At 37.3% G+C, this 18,530-nt stretch overlaps 1 protein-coding gene across 3 annotated transcripts in view; it reads right to left on the bottom strand.

Moving 5' to 3' along the window:
• The window catches only part of PPP4R3B (protein phosphatase 4 regulatory subunit 3B), a 63,138-nt gene extending 51,099 nt beyond the window's left edge, over positions 1-12,039 (bottom strand). Inside the window, exons 1-3 of one of the 3 annotated variants that reach the window (XM_032410955.1) lie at positions 11,442-12,039; positions 10,059-10,114; positions 274-372 (exon numbers count right to left, since the gene is read on the bottom strand). In XM_032410955.1, the coding sequence (XP_032266846.1) occupies positions 274-372; positions 10,059-10,114; positions 11,442-11,583 (297 nt within the window). In that variant the 5' untranslated portion in view covers positions 11,584-12,039. The remainder of the gene's footprint in view (positions 1-273; positions 373-10,058; positions 10,115-11,441) is intronic. The other 2 variants (XM_032410956.1, XM_032410957.1) reach the window with 2 other exon arrangements.
• Between the last annotated feature and the right edge of the window lie 6,491 nt (positions 12,040-18,530).

Raw genomic sequence — 18,530 nt, 5'->3', positions numbered from 1 at the left:
AGTTCTTTCAGAATTGAAGTCATGAGCACTTTTGATCATTAGTGTCTGGCACACAGTATTCATAAACATCAGGCAAACAGGTGACCAAATATTAAAGAAAAACCTCAAAGACTTAGAACGTAATTATTTACTGACCTTTTATTAATTATGAATATATGCTATCAAAATCTAAAGTGATAAACACATTCTTTCTCCACATTCTAATACATATCTTTCAGGTAAAAAGAAAAAATATCAAGAATGCAAACTTAAATATTATTTAAAAAACCTTACCTGACAAATTTTTTCCCAAATCTCATCGCAGCCAGCTTTTTCCTGAAAACTTAGAGCCAGATCATAGTTCTCAGCTTCCGACCAAACAATTAATGTATCCTGTTTAAAAATAAAGATTTTTACATCATCACACTAGAAAAGCTAGAAAAGAAATAACTACGAAGTGTAAGTAGAAATCAAGATGAGAGGAAACAGCATAGTGGTGACAAACGCCCTCTGATGTGTGCAATTAATGTATATTCAACTGACATCATGTAACTGTATTTTGTTATCCTTTGAAGCTTAGTAATATACTGGCAATGGAATTGTTTGGGTACTAAAATGACATTGAGAATTTTCTAAAACAAAAAAAAATATTAAAACAGGGTAGCAGGCTCTGGCTCATGTTACTACGATAATGTCGAATGGGAAGTCCAGCCATTCTTGGCCAAGCAGTAATGTAGACATTTTAATCCTCTACTGCCTCTCTCCTCTGAATCTGGAAAAGCCTTCAGTATATGAAGGAATTCAAAACAATGACAAAATGAAGATACTCTAGCTCTAAGTATTATCAACAACACCTATTTCAGCACCTATTTTAGTTTGTAGAAAAATTAAGAACCCCAGGGTTTAGGTGTTTTTCTACTAATGTCCTTAATTGTATCCCTACCAAAAAGTCAGTTAAGCTTTTAGGAAAAAGTTGTCAACCCCTTTATTAAAAACTAGAGTTTGGGTTTAAATTAAAACACAGACACATCTAAACACAAAAATCATTATGCAACACTCAAATGAAATGGCCAATTTTTTAAGGCTATATAACAATGAAAGTTTAACACGGTTAAAACTTTTTCAGAAAATATACATTTAAAAAAAAAGAAAATATACATGAGTTTATATCCTAATTACCAAGTATATAATCTACAAAAACACCTTATATATTAGTTAATAATTGTTCATCTAATATTTCTAAATATTATGACTTGATATTAAAAAATATAATACTAAAAGTGAGCCTCAGATTAACAAAGTCTTCAAAATGAAAACACTTCAATACTTTGATAGCTCTAATCTGTAAGTGAAAAATATCCTTCAATTAACCCAGGCCTCAGATTAATACTTATTTGCTGTTTAATCAGGTAAGAACAACACCTGGAAAGCTGTGTTCTCCCTTTCCTCTGGCTGTGCTTCTTGGAAGGAAAATTTGCCACCACATATTCTAAATTTTATCAGGTCACTCCTTTCATTTAAAAACTTTCCGTGGGGCACCTGGGTGGCTCAGTCAGTTGGGCGTCTGCCTTTGGCTCATCTCATGATCTCAGGGTCCTGGGATCGAGCCCCACATCAGGCTACCTGCTCAGCGGGAAGTCTGCTTCTCCCTCTGCCTCTCCCCCCTGCTTGCTCGCTCTTTCTCTGGAATACATAAAAATCTTTTAAAAAAAATTCTACACTTTCTAGCTGTGTAACAAAGGAAAATATATTTCACCTTTAAATAAATAAATAAAAAAAAAAATAAAAACTTTCCATGGCTCCCACCATATACAGAAGAGGTTTTGAAATCTTTAAAAAAACCCAGCAGAACTTTTTATAAACAAAATTTTACTCAGAATCTTCATGTAAAAAAAAAAAAAAAGATAAAGACAGAGCTCCTCTGGTTAAAGGTCTAGGAAACACACTCAGGCTCATGTACTTTACTCAACCCGAGTCAACTTCTTAGAGCTCTCCTTGAAACAGCTTCATAAACAGTGATCTCCAATACTCTATTTGTATGTCTCAAATTACTTATACATTATATTCAGGAATATAGTATTAGTACATCAATACTCTATAAAACACACACTAAAATAGACATAAAAAGCCTTATATAAAGATAAAATAAACAACATTTTAAAATATTTAAACTGTTATGGCTCCATACCATTATTGGTTAGCATTTTAAGACCCAATATATATTTAGGGCACAGTACATCCACAAATGAAAGTAGATACAAATCCATATTTAATGTCATCCTTTTAATAATTCTGAATTTTGGGGGAGGAGCAACTTCTTGTGAGATCTATTTTTTTTTTAAAGATTGTATTTATTTATTTGAGAGAGAACGCACAAACAGGGGAGAGAGGCAGGGGAGAGGGAGAAGCAGGCTCCCTGCCAACCAGGGAGCCCAACGCGGGGCTCGATCCCAGGACCCTGAAATCATGACCCAAGCCGAAGGCAGATGCCCAACCGACTGAGCCGCCCAGGTGCCCTTGTGAGATCTATTTTATCATTATTTCTGCATTATTACTTGGCTGACAGATTAACTGGGAGTATAAATGTCAGTTTTACCATTATCATGTTCATTTGCATTTACATTATTTTTTTTCAGGCCTTTTTATGGCATGCATTCATTTTGTTAGGGTTACAGGTCAGTTTAAATTGGAAAATATCTATAAATATTTATCTGCACATGCAGGCTACCGTAATTCACAGTAGTTAGGGAACACTTTTCATGGAAGTGTTACTCTTAGAATATCATGTCTGTGTGTTGTTGTTGTTGTTGTTGTTTTTACTTCTGACCACTTGCTTATTAAGTATTAGCAAAAGTCAATTTTTTCTTTTGATTAAAATAGCTAAGCAGGTTTCTTCTCAAATCTCAGTGCTTTATACTGTGCATTTCAATTTAGAGATCACTAGTACAACAGGATCAAATCCAGAATACTTTATCCAGGCACCCAAGGCCCTTTCCAATTTGGTTCCAATCTATCTTCTGAGCAAAAGTCCAGGCAAGCAATGAAGTCTGACTTAAGGTAACTGAGTCCCCTTCTTCATCATTTTCTCGTTTGTTTCTTGTTTCTTCTTAATGTAAAGTCTTCTCCCTAAGCCAGGCAAAACCCCAGAAACTAAATGGGATTTATATTTAGAATCCTTTTTCAATGTAAAGAGGATTGACCTTGGGTGATGGTTAAATATACAAATTCCCATGCTTCTCCCCTGGAGTGAAGCCCCCAAATCCTTATTTTTAACAAGGGTCTCAGATAATTCTTTTGAAAACATCATCTAAGTCTATCTCCGGTTGGTTAACAGAGGATAGGAAACTGCCATCAGAGCAGGCACCTTCCAGCTCTATGAAATCTACTCAAAATGGGTTACAAATCCCATCCTTTTTTCCTCCCCTCCCTGGAAACCTACTATCTCAGTCAAAAAATAACCGTAAGAAGTACTTCTTGTAACTGCTTATTCCAAAGATCACAGTAAAAGCTCCTAGGTAAGAGAGCACAAAGCTTGCACAAGAATATTTAAAACAAAATAAAAAGTGTCAAATGGCAGGGTTTCCTACATATCCCAAAGTCAAGCTCAGTTTTAGTAGTAATGTCCATTTTCAACTGCTGTGCTCTTTATATTGTATTTTTTGCTCATTTGTGCGTGGCACACACATCTTTGGGACATTATTAATGCCTGTTTAAACTAAGAGAAGCTTAAGAGTTTTCCTCTACCAACTAAACATTTAATCACCACTATGTCCCCATGGAAATCAGATTTAAAATGAGCTTTCAGGGAGAATAGAAAAAGTCAGTTATATTTGCTCTGGTCCTTTAAAAAAATAAGAAAGGTGATTAAGTCTAATGCCAGGATGGAAGTTAAGACATGAGCTGGAGAGGCTTGACAATTTAGCTTTTACTGAATCAGATTTTCACAATGTAGTTTTATTATGAGAAATGGTCATTTCTGATCTTAAATATTAAAAATACATTCCTGAGGTGAATACTGTTTAAATCAAAGGTTCTTATTCAAGGTCTGAATCACACCTTAGAATTGTATCTAAAACTTGGTGCTTTTAACATCTTTTCTATGGAAAGGGTCTCTTCAGTTTTTACATCATACTCACAAAGGCACCTGTGACACATTTAAAATAGTCTAACAAACCAATGGATTATCAGTTTCAGTTTTCCTCTCCAGTATATTAACATGAATAAAATCCACTCATGAAATATCTGAGATCCTACTGCTTGTCAAATTAATCCTACCTTTGCCCCAATCGCTCTGACGAAATTCAATACAGAGCTGAAGTTTTTCAAAAGGAATACTTATTTTTTTAAAAGGGAAAATAGAAATATCAGCAGATTTGTAGACTTCAATTTACATATTCAAAATCAATATAGAAGTCTGAAAATGAGTGAGATTAACAGACATATTATGCAACATCTAGCTCTCCTAATGGGTAGCTGACCTAAACTTTTTTTGAGATGGATTTTTAAAATATAGTATGGTATAACATATAGTCCAAGACAGACCTGATGATATTGCTAAAAACAATACTAATATCTTCCTAAAATCCACATATATTTGGATATAATGGGAATAATCCCAGACTAGAATTAGGACCTGAGCACCACTCAGTTTCACTGTCCACTATTTCTGTGACTCAGCAAAGTATTTAACCTCTTTGATTTTTCTTTCCTCATTGGAAAAGAGGATTATGATGAAATTATGACTATAGTTCTCTTATTGAGCTTATGTGTCACATACCATGCTAAAGCATTTTTCATACATTAATTCACAACTATTACATGATGTAGGTAGTATCATCATTTAAAAGGTAAGGCTTAGGGGTGCCTGGGTGTCTCAGTTGGTTAAGCGGCTGCCTTCAGCTCAGGTCATGATCCCAGGGTCCTGGGATCGAGCCCTGCATCGGGCTCCCTACTCGGCGGGGAGTCTGCTTCTCCCTCACTCTCTCTGCCTGCCTCTCTGCCTACTTGTGCTATCTCTCTATCAAATAAATAAGTAAAATCTTTAAAAAAATAAATAAAATAAAAAAATAAATAAAAGGTATGGTTCAGAGAAAATTAGCTCAGAAAATTTGAAATAATGAAATAAAAAAACTTAAAAGAGTATTCAGCTCTAAACCCATGTCCATGCTACTATGTCCCATAAAAAATGTAAACAATTCTAAAAGAACACAAAGTTCTCAACAACTTGCTTCCCAACCCCCTGCCCAGAGGCATTACATTTATCTAGGTATCTGTCTGGACCCCTATTTAAAAACCCTCTCCATCTGATTTCCAAGTATTCCTCATTAGTCCCATTCCAAAAGATACCTCTTAGTCCCATTCTAGAACAACCACCCAGAACATACCTCTATCCATTACTGTCCAATCTTTCCAATCTAATAATTCATGTCCTCCACTCATGCTCCTGATCTATAGCTAGAGTAGACCCTACTCATTAGAAACTCATGCTGTTATTTTAACTCAGCATTCAAAACTTTCACCTCTATCTTTATCTTGGCAAATGTTCTTCTAGCTAAAACCTAGAATAGTCTCAATCTTACCTTTGAAGGGTATGAACAGCCATTCATTGACTGACCCTCCTTTCCTTATCAAAATTCTGTTCTCCCTTGGTTTCAAGACAACATGTTTTCCTGATTCTCTACTCTTTCCAATTGCTTATTCTTCCTCTTGACTACATCTTCTTCCTGATTACCAAATACCTAACCCAGCAGCATGTCCTGTCAATTTTATCTTCTATATATATCTCAAATCCATCCACCTCTTTCTATCTCCACTGACATCACCCTAACCCGATTCAACATTATATCTTCTTGGATTATGTTGTGATCTTTCAGCTATTCTTCCAGTTATTGCCTCTCTTCAATTCCACACACTGATGTTACTAGTTTGGATCATGTCATTCCTCTGCTGAAAATTTTCAAAAGCTTTCAACTGCACTTTAAAAATCTAAACCACAGGTGTGGAAAGGGTGAAAAAAATAAAAATCCAAACCAAAGATAACAGAACAGTATATAGTATGCTACCATTTATGACAATAAAAGGGAAAATGTATGTGACTGCATACCTATTTGTTTACACATGCATAAAACCTCTAGGAAGGTATGTAAGAAACTGGTAATAGTGGTGGCCTCTAGCAAGGGAAACTATGGAGTCCAGGGTGGGAGAGACTTCACCAAATACTTTCTGAATTTTTAAAGATGTGAATGTATTATCTATCCAAAATAAACAAAGAGGGTTTTTTGCTTTTTGGAATGAACAAGCCACTAGCCAAATGACCTGCTTTCTTGTCACTTTTCAGTTTCTAGAGAGAAAGTGAAGAGAACCATCATTTTCCTGGCCCCAAGACTCAAAACACTACTAGTGACCCTTGATTCCTTCTCTTTCATATTTAATCATTCACCAAATCTTCCAGCACTTTCTTGCTAATATACTGGAGCTCTATTTCTTCTTTACAATTCCATTTACTACACTGGAACAGACTTTTATTTTCCTGCATCTGAATTATAGTAAAAGGTCTTGCTACCTAAAGCTCTTATTTCCCTCTCCACCTCCAATTCATTATTCATGACATTGCCATACTTGCTTCCTAAACACAGTATCACTTTCATCATGTTAGGCCCCTCCTCAAGAATCTAGAATAGCTCCCTTTTGTTTAGTAAACCAAGCTCACAAATAAGAAACCTCTGCTGCCAAGAGCCTTAATAACTTTTGTGTCAGGTGTACTATTTCCTTCCCTATCACAATTCCTTCAACAGGCACCACCAGGGAGAGTGAAATTGATATAGATTTATATAAAGCTATTTTATTCCACAGACTTGGGATAGTAGAAAATTAATCTCTTCCTTCTTTAATTTTCTACTATCCAAGTCTGTGGAATAAAATAGCTTTATATAAATTTTGTGTTGGCACATACCTGCTGTAAAATCTCAGTCAAGAAACTTGACCTTTCTGTGCCTTAACTGCCTCATCTGTGAAATGCTTTCATGGGCTTTCAATAAGGACTGGGTTAAAACCCTTTATCAGATATTTTATTACTGTTATGTAATTGTTTCACCTGTTATGTCTTGTCTCCCAATAAAACAAAGGATGGGGACTTCCTTATACTTCTCTCCTAAACCCAATTAACACAAATTGTATTAAAATTGTATTGAATATAAAGAGTATACATCCCTATGACTCTGCTTTTGATTTAGTCCAGATCAGTAGGATGGATTCTAAGTAACTTAAAATTTTGACATGTATCAGACACTATTTCATGTTCCACTGTATCATCATTCTCTTCTCTTCCCAATGTGTTTAAATGCTTAACAAGTTTATTGGCTCCTTTAAGTTTATCTTCTTCCCATTAACAACTTCAGTACTGCCCACAGTACTGAAGCAAGAAAGTGTTGTGAATCAATGATGACCTATCAATATAGGGTCATTTGACATTCAACTCAACTCATTCTAACTTATTTTGAGTCCATAATTCAGAACTTGGCTCATTTTAGAACAGTAATGTTAAAAAAGAATGCTAAATAGTCCGCTTTGAATTTATTCAGTGTATTTTGTAGCAAAATATCCTATAAACTATGAGCATCTCATTCACTCAAGTCTTTTTAAAATTAAAAACCCACTAACGATCAATATATTTCATATAAATTTTGGAAATGGCTATTTTCTGGACTAATATATTGAATAACTTAAACAATGACATTTAAAAAAGTAATTCTAATGAACACAGAAAACTACCAATGTGTTTGGAAATCCCAATTTTTATAATCTGATAAAAAATGCAAATTGAACAAGATTATGGTGAAAAAAATGAAAAAACCATATCCGTAACAAAGAAACTAAGTTTAACAGATCCCCTAAATTGCTCTTTGATTCTATTAGAAAAGTGCAATTTAAACAAAAATAAAGAAAATAAAACAAGTGACCCCATTTACACATTTTTCAGTCTTAGATACAAAGCTTTTTCATATTACTCTCAGTGCCAAAGAGTTCTCTTCTAGTTTAATGTTATTTGGTAAAGGTAATTCAATTAGAAAAAATACTTAAAAATCCTAATAGTATATTATGAAACATGATTAATTACAGAAAACATTTTTCCCAATAGCATAAAACTTTAAAAAGAAGTACTTTTTTTCTCCAATACTTTAGTTTTCTATCAGAGTAATATTACACAGAAAGACACGTTCCAAAGTTTCTGATGAAACATCGTGTATTTTTGGACTAATGTTGGAGGGCTACTTTATATACAAACCTCCACCATATGTGATCTTTCCAATAGTAACAACAGTTAAAGAATCTTATACACAATCTGAGAAGAATCCATTATAATTAATTTGTAGGGAGTCACATTTAAGAACACAGTTTGAGAATTTTATATTTAGGCAGATGGGGGAAAAAAAAAAGATTACAAAACAGTATTGCTTTCCCCACAAAAAAGGAGGCCAATGACAACAACAAAAAAAACAAAAGTAGCTACCTGGTAAAATTTCATGCAAAGACAGAGAATAACCATCTGCTTAGCTGACTTAGAAATTAAATTTACTTAAATGTCTCAGGTATAGGAAACATTTTTCAAGTGTTCAATACAGGACAAATGTTTAAATTGATTCTCCATCAAAGATAAACAGTATTTTCTAAGCAGAAGGAAAAAAAAACTATTAATTGAATATTGAAAATTTAAATACTTCAAAGAAATGATTAAGAATGTATTGCATACACAAAACAATTGTTTAACAGTAAGACTTTTACTAATAACGAGCTGTGCAACAGACATAATTTCATTCCCCCAATTGTGAAGTATTTATTTCTGGGTATCCAAATTTTCATTGACCTTGAAGAAAGTAGATATTGATGATGTAAATATAATCCTAATATATCTTTTCCTTCAAAAATCTCTGCCATATTCACTTTACACACCACACACACACGCACACGAAATAATCCCAATGTCTAACAATAGGTGTATATCATACAGAAGAATACTATACAGTTTAAAAAAAAACAACTAAATCTACATTGTTAACATCAACAAATCTTCCAATTAACTGTTGGGTGAAAAATGAAAGTTCAGAGTACACGTAAGAGCATGAGATCAACCATGTAAAGTTTAAAAACACACAAAAGACTACATATTATTTATGGATACATACATATGCAGAAAAGGTATATAAGCATGTACAGAAATAATACATCAACTTCAGAATAGTGGTTACCTATAGGGAGGATGGAGAATGGATAGAATGAGATGTGCACAAAGGGGGCTTTAACTCTATCCACAATGTTCAACATTACAAAGATTAGAAACAAATATGGTATAATGTTAACATTGCTAAATTTGGTGGTGTTACACAGACACACATATTTTCTGTACTTTTCAATTTTGAAATCTTTCATAATAAAAATGAAAACATTCACAGAAGAAAAGGTTGAATCACTGCTGCCATTTCCAGGTTAAGTAACTGGGCACACTGAAACACAACACAGGTTTTCTTTTCCCAAATAAGACAATAAATATTAACAGAAAACATTACATGATTGGCAAGGTACACTTTTTATAAAGTACCCACTGATTATATTAAAAATATACAACAATTAAAGAACAGGATTTAAATGCTTCTACTTCAAAAACTCTACCTTTGCTTTCAACAAAAGATCGAATTTCACACCACAAACAGGCTTTCCTTGCTTTAAAGAGTACCCCTTTGAATTTTCTTTTATGTCATTTCCTTTAAATGTGATTGAGAATAAAAGGCTTAGTATCCAGAGTATAAGATATCTGGCTATCTGTAGTTAAGTAAGACTAATGAATACACTGTATTCTAACATAAACTAACAGTGGCTCAATTCAAAGATAATAAATTACTGCCAGTACAAAAACTTTCACTTTTTAGTTTGAAACTTTTGACCTACAGGAAAAAACATAGAATGTGTAACTCTGTTTACCAAACATGTTTTTTCTTGTCAGGAAAGCTTTCCCATGTTTGTCAGATTAATACTTCCTTGATCACAGATGAAGTCTTTCAAATTAAAGATAAACAACTACTTGCCTGTTGTTTCTGATATGCAGTGTTTGGATTTATCTTTGATTCCAAGAGTAGTGATCCTGAAAGATAAAAAATAATATTTATAAGTTTCAATTTGTAAAATTCTGAATAAAATATCTGAATATTACTTTAAAAAAACAAACTTGTTCTCCTTCCCTAGCTAGACATGTGAAGTAATCAAATGTATTCTGATTCACGTTTTTCTCTTCAGATCTGGGCTTCATACACAACACACCATCTTATCCCCCATATACCCTTAAAGGAAAAAAATCCACCTAAGATCAACATTCAGACCCAAAATATAAGGAGACTAGATGTCCATTAAAGTTTTATTGAAATGAAAATTTTAAGGTCTAAATGACTACTTGAAGCCAAGCTCTTTTTAACAAAGTTATTTTATTGCATTTCCAGTTTAACAAAACAAATTACAAAGGACCACAACAGGAATCTAAGTACTTAGTACACAAATTACAGAACTGCATTTATCCTTTTCTCCTTAACATACTGAAGGACACTTCATATAGAAATAAATGTCCATAACTATTTAAAATAAAAGGGAAAGTGCAAAAGTACAAAATACAAGAATAAATCTGAGATTGTTATTTTTCTATTATCTGCACATAACTGCTCAAATCGAGGTGTTCAAATTACAGTGAGAAAGGTTTTAATTATGCTCTACATTTTATAATTTAAAAATTCTTCACACATGACTCGTACAATAAACCAACGGATACAAGTTTACAATCTGTTCTGGTGTCCTAACTTGTTTAGGTTGTAAAGTACCCACTTTTTCATGGCAACCTCTACAAAGGCAGCCTGGGGGGATCCCAGACTATAGATATGCTTGTGCGTGCATGTATTGTGGCAACAGTCTGCAATAATCGCAGGAAAAGGTACCTTTTGGTTTTCCCCAGCACCTGTCGCCTGGGGCAAACGGGGCTCGTTAGTAAAATGGGTTTTTAAAAAAAACAAACAACCCACTCAGAAAGTGAAGTTTCACTAAGCTTTTTGAAACAGACATATAATGGATAAGAAAACAAAAAATGAAGGGAGGGGGAGGGTCAGCTCCCTAGGACGAGAATAAAACTACTCTTGTCTCTCATTACTTCCTCCGTTCGCACTTCTCTCTCCATTTCAAAGGCGAGACTGGAGAGGAAGGGGTCAAATCCTTAATAGGGATAGGAGGCGGGGGAACAGAATCAACGTTAGACTGAGAGTAAATCCGGACAAAGTAGTTTGTTTTTACCGTACTGAAGTGCAGGCACAAAACCAAAGCGCTGTCCCAAGATGTGGTAGTAACAGTACCCGGCCCAGAGCCTAAACACCAGGGCTATGCCCAAACCGGAGGCACTGATTGTCCCCTATCCTATGTTCCAATAACCTTACCGTCGGACTCAGCCCGAACCAGCAGCGACATCCCCTTGAGCTCCTCCACATAAGTGGAGGAGACATGCCCGGTGCCTCGGTCGTCCCATTGACGGTCTTCGTTGAGGGTATAGACCTTCACTCGCCGCCGCGTATCCGACATGGTGGCTGCTGTCCCCACCGCCCCGGCCGCCGCCTCCTCGCTCACCTCGTCCGCGCCCCTCACTCTTGAGAGACGGTTGCGGCGGTGGCGGCAGCGGCGGCGGCGGCTCCGGAGAGGCCCGAGTTCACCATGGCTCCCAAGGTTCAGTCGCGGGAAGGGGCAACAAGAGTCACCGAGACCCCTCCGCCCGGAGTCCCGGTAACCTCTCACTTCACCCCCGCACACACCCACCCTCCCCTCCCTTTGCCCCCCAGAGCTCGCTCTCCCGCCGCCGCCGCCGCCGTAACTACTACAGATCCGCCATCTTGTAACCCGATTCTCTCTGCCTTTCTCTTCCTCCTCCAGCAGGCTCGCACGGGCTGTCCTAGCAGGGGCTACGGCGGCCGACGAGCCCAATGCGCGACGCCTCTGCGTTCCGCACGCGCTTCCCCAGCCGGCAGTGTTCGGTGTTCTCGCGAGGCGGGTACTGGACCTATGTGGGAGGGTCTAAGAGCGACTTCCTCTACTCTCGGTCCCGCCTGCTGGCGCGGGATCTCCGCCGGGTGGTCGGTTCTCGCGAGTTCCCTGTCCCGTCTGGTGCCGCGAGATTCCTTTCTGAGCCGGCAGCGAGAGCGGTCTTGGATCTTCCTTTGAGAGGTTGCTGGCTGCACCTGGGGTGTGACGAGCCGTGGGACCCAGCTCTGAGGAAAAAGTAAAGCATACCTGGGAGGTACGCATCCTTGGACGGGACTAACCCTGAGCAAAAGGGAAGGAAATGTGCTCGCACTCCTTAATGGAAGCTGACTCTGTCAGCCTATGGGAGAAAAATAACTTAAAATTCTTGCCGTGAATACGTAGGAACTTTGAGCCCTGTAAGTTACGGGGACCCGAAACCCGCTAAAACTCGTTGTAGAATCTGTTAAACATCTTAGGAAGTGTTCTGTGGACCACCAGGCGATTATAATGTGGTACATTAGTGTGTTGACAAATTCCTATTTCCCGCCAAAGCATCACTGTTAGGCATTTGGTAGCTGGCAATTGAAAAGCATACTTTCCACTTCAGGAAATGCAGTGCTCTTCCCGTGTTTGTAGCCTCGGAAAATAAGTCTTCAGAGAAGTTAAGGGAAGTGGAGGGGACCTACCTGCCTAACGTATCTAAGAGCATTGTTTTGATATTTTTGAGTTTCTCTTACGAGAATTTTTTGCGTTATCTATCGGGAGGTCTTCTGCGCTGAATAAGCGAAGGAGGAATTCTCTGGACATTCACGTTGTCAAACATCACATTAATTGTCAAATATTGCCCGGTGGATACCAGTCATGTGCTGGGCGACAGTCGTTTATTTCAGTGCTCGTTCGTTCTTGATAGAATACTTTTCGTTTTTAAAGACATTCTCAACTTGTTCTGTCGTCAGTTCTTTCCACTCATTAGTCTGAAAGGTGAAAACAGACGCGATGCACACGTTGACCCTGCAGCGCATCTTGGGGGTTGTAGTCATTACTTATCAGGGGTTTCGTCAAAACGTGCTTTTGTTTTGACTAGATCGTGTGTGTGCACAGCCTTCGGCGATGCACTAAAAACGTGAGACGTCTTACACAGAACAGGCGCCTGATAAAAAATAAATTATAATTTCAAAATCTGGATACATCGCATTTTTAAAAAATCTATAGAGGACCTCAGAAAATATTCTTGAATTAGGTAGTTATATGTAATAATAGAGCCCATTAATTGCCGTGATTGATGAGGACAAATGCATTTTGAGCCCAGAGAAAATAACCTTTCTGTCTTGGGTCAGAAAAAGCTTAACAGATTAAGTTTTGAACTGGTGTTAGAGGATCCCTAAGTGGGAGTTTGCACTTTGGCTTGGGAAGGTGTTCAAGGCTGAGGGGACAGGGTGAACAAAGTCATAATATGTTGTTGGCCTAAAAGAACTTACAGGTAAGTTATATATAACTTAAAGGAATGAAAACTATACAGAAGTCAGTTTAACACTATATGTGTTGAGGTTAATGTCCTACAAATAGAAAAAAGAACTAACTCTGGACAAAATTGTGAAATAAGAGTTATTTCCTGCATTTACTCAATCATTCAAATATTTGTCGAGCATAAACTATGTGTTAGACACTGTTCTATACGGTGAATAAATAGAAAAGGTCCCTCTTCTCATGGAGCTTACATTCTAGTATAGGAAGACAATAAACAAATACATGCCTGATACTGATAAATATTAATACCAAAAAATAAAAGTAGCAAAAGGTTAGTGAGCTTGGGAAAGGTAATGGTGTCATTGAGGAAGGCCTCTGAGGGAGGCAGGCAGCCATACATTTCCCGAAGGGAAGAGAGCATGAGAAAACAGAAAAGCAAATACAAAGCCATGAGGCTGTAGTGAGAGGAATAATAAAGAAACCAGTGTCTTTAAACCTATATATAATGGAATACTATACGTATTGCTGTACGCATGTACCCTAGTATATTTAAACCATTTCCTATTTATGTATATATGTGTCATTTCCAGTAGTTTCCAACCTAAAATAATAAATGATTTACCAAAATTATTTCATGTGTTCCAATTTACTTGATGTTAAGTTCCTAGAGTAGGGTTTTTCAGCGTTAGCACCAGTAACATTTTGGGCTGGATAATTCTTTGTTGTGAGAGATTGTTCTGTGCTAAACAAGATGTTTAGCAGCATCCCTTATTTTTACCCACCAGGTGCCAGTAGTATTACACCCTCTCTTCCAGCTATGACAGTTCAAACTATCTACCATCATTGCCAATGTCCCTGGAAGGCATGTTACATTTTTTAATTCTTGAGGGTTTAAAAAAATATCCTGTTAATCTCTATAGGGTAAACTGGGTTGTTTCATTGACTCATGCCCTTGAAATGTCACCCTTTCTGATAGATGTTTTTATGAAAATGCTTTTATGAAAGTTTTTTGCTATATTCACTCATTTTTTTTCCTTAAGGTGATTAAGTCTTCTTCATTTAAGTAAACCATCAAAACTGATAACCTATATCCTCTTAGCCACATTCCTATTTCTTTTCCCCTTTACAACCAAACTATTTAAGGGTTGAAGTTGTTTATACTCCCTTCATTTCTTCACCTCCCACTTACTCCTCAATTGAACCCATTCTGGTTTCCGTCACACTGCCCGCCCCAGCACCTTGCTCTCATCATAAGGCTCTTTACAAACTAACTTAAGATATCTATGTTAATAATGCCAGTGGACATTTTTCAACTTGTCTTACTTGATCTAAGTTAAAATTGACACTTTTTTGTCTGAACACTTTTGTCTGTTAATAATGCCAGTGGACATTTTTCAACTTGTCTTACTTGATCTAAGTTAAAATTGACACTTTTTTGTCTGATATGACTGCAGTCATATCATGGCAATTCTTGCTTTATCCTTCAGATGTTGCCACAGTTATCACTTTCATAAAGGACCCTTCTGACTCCCCTGTCTAGACAATATCCCCTTGGAATATTACAAGTACCAAAAAACCCAATTCAAAGTGGTTTAAATGATAAGATAATTTATTGGCTCATATGAAGGAAAATCGGGAGATAAAGAGGAACCTCGGGTAGATTTGACTGACTTGACAGTATCAGTGAGAACTTGATTTCCTTCTGCCTCTCAATTCTGTATTCTGCTCTGTCAAATTCATACTAAGGCTGACTCCTTTTGTATCTTAAGATAGTGGCCAAGAGCTCCCAAGGTTCCACAGTCTTTATTTACAGCAAAAAAAGAGTTTCTTCACGTATTCCCAGTTGCATTGTGATTAGACTAATATAGGTCCACATGCCTACACTTGAACCCAGAGATCTGAGGTCTAGGGAATGTCAAGCACTGATTGGCTGAGGCAAATCAGGGTCTGTCATTGGAGCCTGGGGTTAATCCCACCCAAATCCCCCGGATATTACACCATGTGATACGGTAAAAGAGATGTAGGAAGACAATCAGAGTATCAGTTTTATCTTCTTGTTACAGCACCATGCACCCTTCCATTGTAGCATTTGTCATACTTGTAGCTTTAGGTTTATTTGTTGATTTCTTTTTTTAAATTTTTACTTATTTTTATTTGTATGATTTCTGATTAATAACTGTCTCTACATCTAGGTGACAAATTTCTGTGAGTTCAGGGAACTGTTTTTTCTCACCATTTTATCTCTAGTGCCTAGCAGAGGATGTGGAACATAGCAGGTACTCAATAACTGTTGAAAGTTAGAAGTTTACTACTAGAAGTTTACTACTCAATTTGACATTCTCCCTAGCAAGTAATTTAATAACTACCCTATCAAATCAACTGAGATTAAATTACATCTTTGAAAGCTCCAGATTAGTATCTCTAGTTTCTATCTAACTAGTCAATTCTTGATACATTACTGAATGATAGTTTGAAACAAATTTGATCATATTATATTGTTTTTGCATCTTTCAACAGTTTCTGATTTCTTGTAGGATAAAGTTCTTTAGAATGGCATACAAAGCTCTCCATGGTTTGGCCCCTTCCAAACCCTGGCTGGCTCTCTACTCTGAAGAGCAAGGCTATGGACTGTTGGGGTGATTTTCCCTGGGGGTGATTTTCTTTTTCAATTACAGCCCCTCCCATTCACCTTACCAAATGTTTTTAGAAGTCTTTTCTCTGGATGAGTGTAGTTTCTCCAGGTATTCCCTCATACTCTGACAGAGTAAAGGCAGAGGAAGGAGGCAAGAGGTCCTTCATCTGTTTGGTATTTAAGCTTTCACTTAAGCGCTCCTTTTGACCCTTTTGTCACAATTTCCCACTACTGTGACTAGTGTCTCCAAATCAAAGTCTCTCCTATAAAATAAATCTCAGTCTCCTGAGGTGGCGGTGGTGGCGGCAGTGTTCAAAGGGCTTGTATGGGTATGAGTGTGTGTGGAGGGAGATGGTAGTCCTTTGGTTATGTGGGATTGGGAAGGGGATCCAGTTGTGTAGCCCCTCTCTATATAGACTTTGACCCTGTCCTCAGATTCTGAGCCCTGATCCTTTCTGATTTGTTGTAGAGATAATTAGTTCTCTTCTCTGATCACCTCTGTGGCCAGTTAGGTTGTAATTTCCTCTGTTCTGCTAAGGTCCGCTAGTGCTCTACCATCTGCTTGCCATGCAAATGATATTTGTTAAAATCTTTTGTCTGATATTGTCTCTTTTACTATGTTTGTCCTTTGGACTCTATACTTTAAAAAAATATTTAACTGTGATTAATTTTGCATTTTTGACAAAGGTATTCTAACATGTTTTTATGTTTTTTTAATGTTTAGTTCTGTATTTCCCTTGGATTTTTTTTGTATATGTGAAGTAAGTGCCAATTTAAAATGTTTCCTCCAAATGGAGAGCCACTTGTCAATATCATTTATATATGAAATAATTTGAAATGCTATTTTAGTCATAGTCTTTAGTAAATCTACAGACACATATACATACACGTGTGTGGATTTGAGTGTAAACTCACTACTCTGTTTTCATTGTTTTAGTTGGTCAACTGTAGTATGACGGTTTTAATTGCTATAGTTTTATTATTTGTTTTGGTATTTGGTTGATGTGGTGGCCATATCAGTGCACCATTTAGATCTCCTTCAAGAGAACCTACTCTGGGGAACATACTTGACTGATAGCCAGCTCCTACCCCTTTGGATCCACCATTGCATTTGAGCTGAAGCCATAAAGACCTCAAGCTGCTCCCAGCCATTAACTGAGCATGGCACTGGTACTATACTTATCTTTTACTATCTAGTGCCGAACTCCTTCAATGGGCAACATTGGGTTGGGGAACTTCATAGCAGTCTGGATGAGACTTTCTTGGAACTACACTGTAGTCTGAAACTCTTTCCACCCAGTATTTCCTTCCCTTCCCTCTTTTATAGAGGTCAAACTTGTACTATGGTCTGTAGGCTGTCACTGTCAATTCCTGAGCCTGTCTGGTTTTATCCTTCACAGACATTTCCTCTAGTCAGTATCTTACATGTTTAATCCCTTTGTGGCAACTGTATCTTTGAGGGCCAGAACTGACATAGGTGGTACAGGGCGTAGTATAGGAAATCAGGCAGTAAGATGGGATTTGGGGAATAGTTTACTCAGTCCTTGGCACAAGGTGGTCACTTGACTACTGATTTGACCAATAGTGACCTAGGAAAACATCCCATAAGAGGGGAATGTTGTTGTCTATACAGTGATTCAAGCATTTGAAAAATATGGGGAAAACAGTGCCTACAAGGATAGCAGAGCTGGCCAATTAAGTTGTACTACTGCAGAGGGAGAGTGGGCTTCAAAAAAAGGTCCTTATTTCCTGCAATGGAAGAACAGACATGGGATTTGACGGAGTTACAGAGCTCTAAAGATATTTGAATGTTCAGCTTAAGGGGGGCTGCTATGCAGTTAAGGTCCTGGGTTGGGTAATCCTGAAGCTTGAAATATGGGATGGGGGTACCTGTGAAGATCTTGGTTCTGCAGATACCCCTGAACCCTCAGGGATTGCAGAAGTGGCACATGCTTCCTATAAGAGGTAACAATTCCCTCCCCTTGCAAAAAGACCTCTTCCATAGTTGCTTTCATTTCTTATCCTAGCTGAGAGGTTGTGATAGCTAGGGTTAAATCTCAGCATAATCCGCCTAGGAACTGCTGGGCCTAGGGAGCAAAGAGATTACACACTGAAGGAATTGAAATAATAATCTAGCATGTACTACCAAGGAGCCAGAGAAGTACTCTTAGGATTGGACTTTGGGGGTCCTTGATCAACCACTACTCAAGATTTCATTGATTTGGGATACCCTTGGAACAGAAGATTTAACCTTGGCCAGGACCCAACAGGATGGGGCAGATTTACTGCTAAGCTAGCTCTTGGAAGCCTGGAAAAAGTGAGGGGAAATGAGCTTATACCATGGCAGCTTTTGACTCCTAGAGAAGATACGTATTTATTTTGGCATACCTATATGGTTATTGCTCACTTATTA

Source organism: Phoca vitulina, unplaced genomic scaffold (genome assembly GCF_004348235.1).
Source record: "Phoca vitulina isolate PV1807 unplaced genomic scaffold, GSC_HSeal_1.0 scaffold12, whole genome shotgun sequence".
Lineage (NCBI taxonomy): Eukaryota > Metazoa > Chordata > Mammalia > Carnivora > Phocidae > Phoca > Phoca vitulina.
This window is presented reverse-complemented; position numbering and strand designations above follow the sequence as displayed.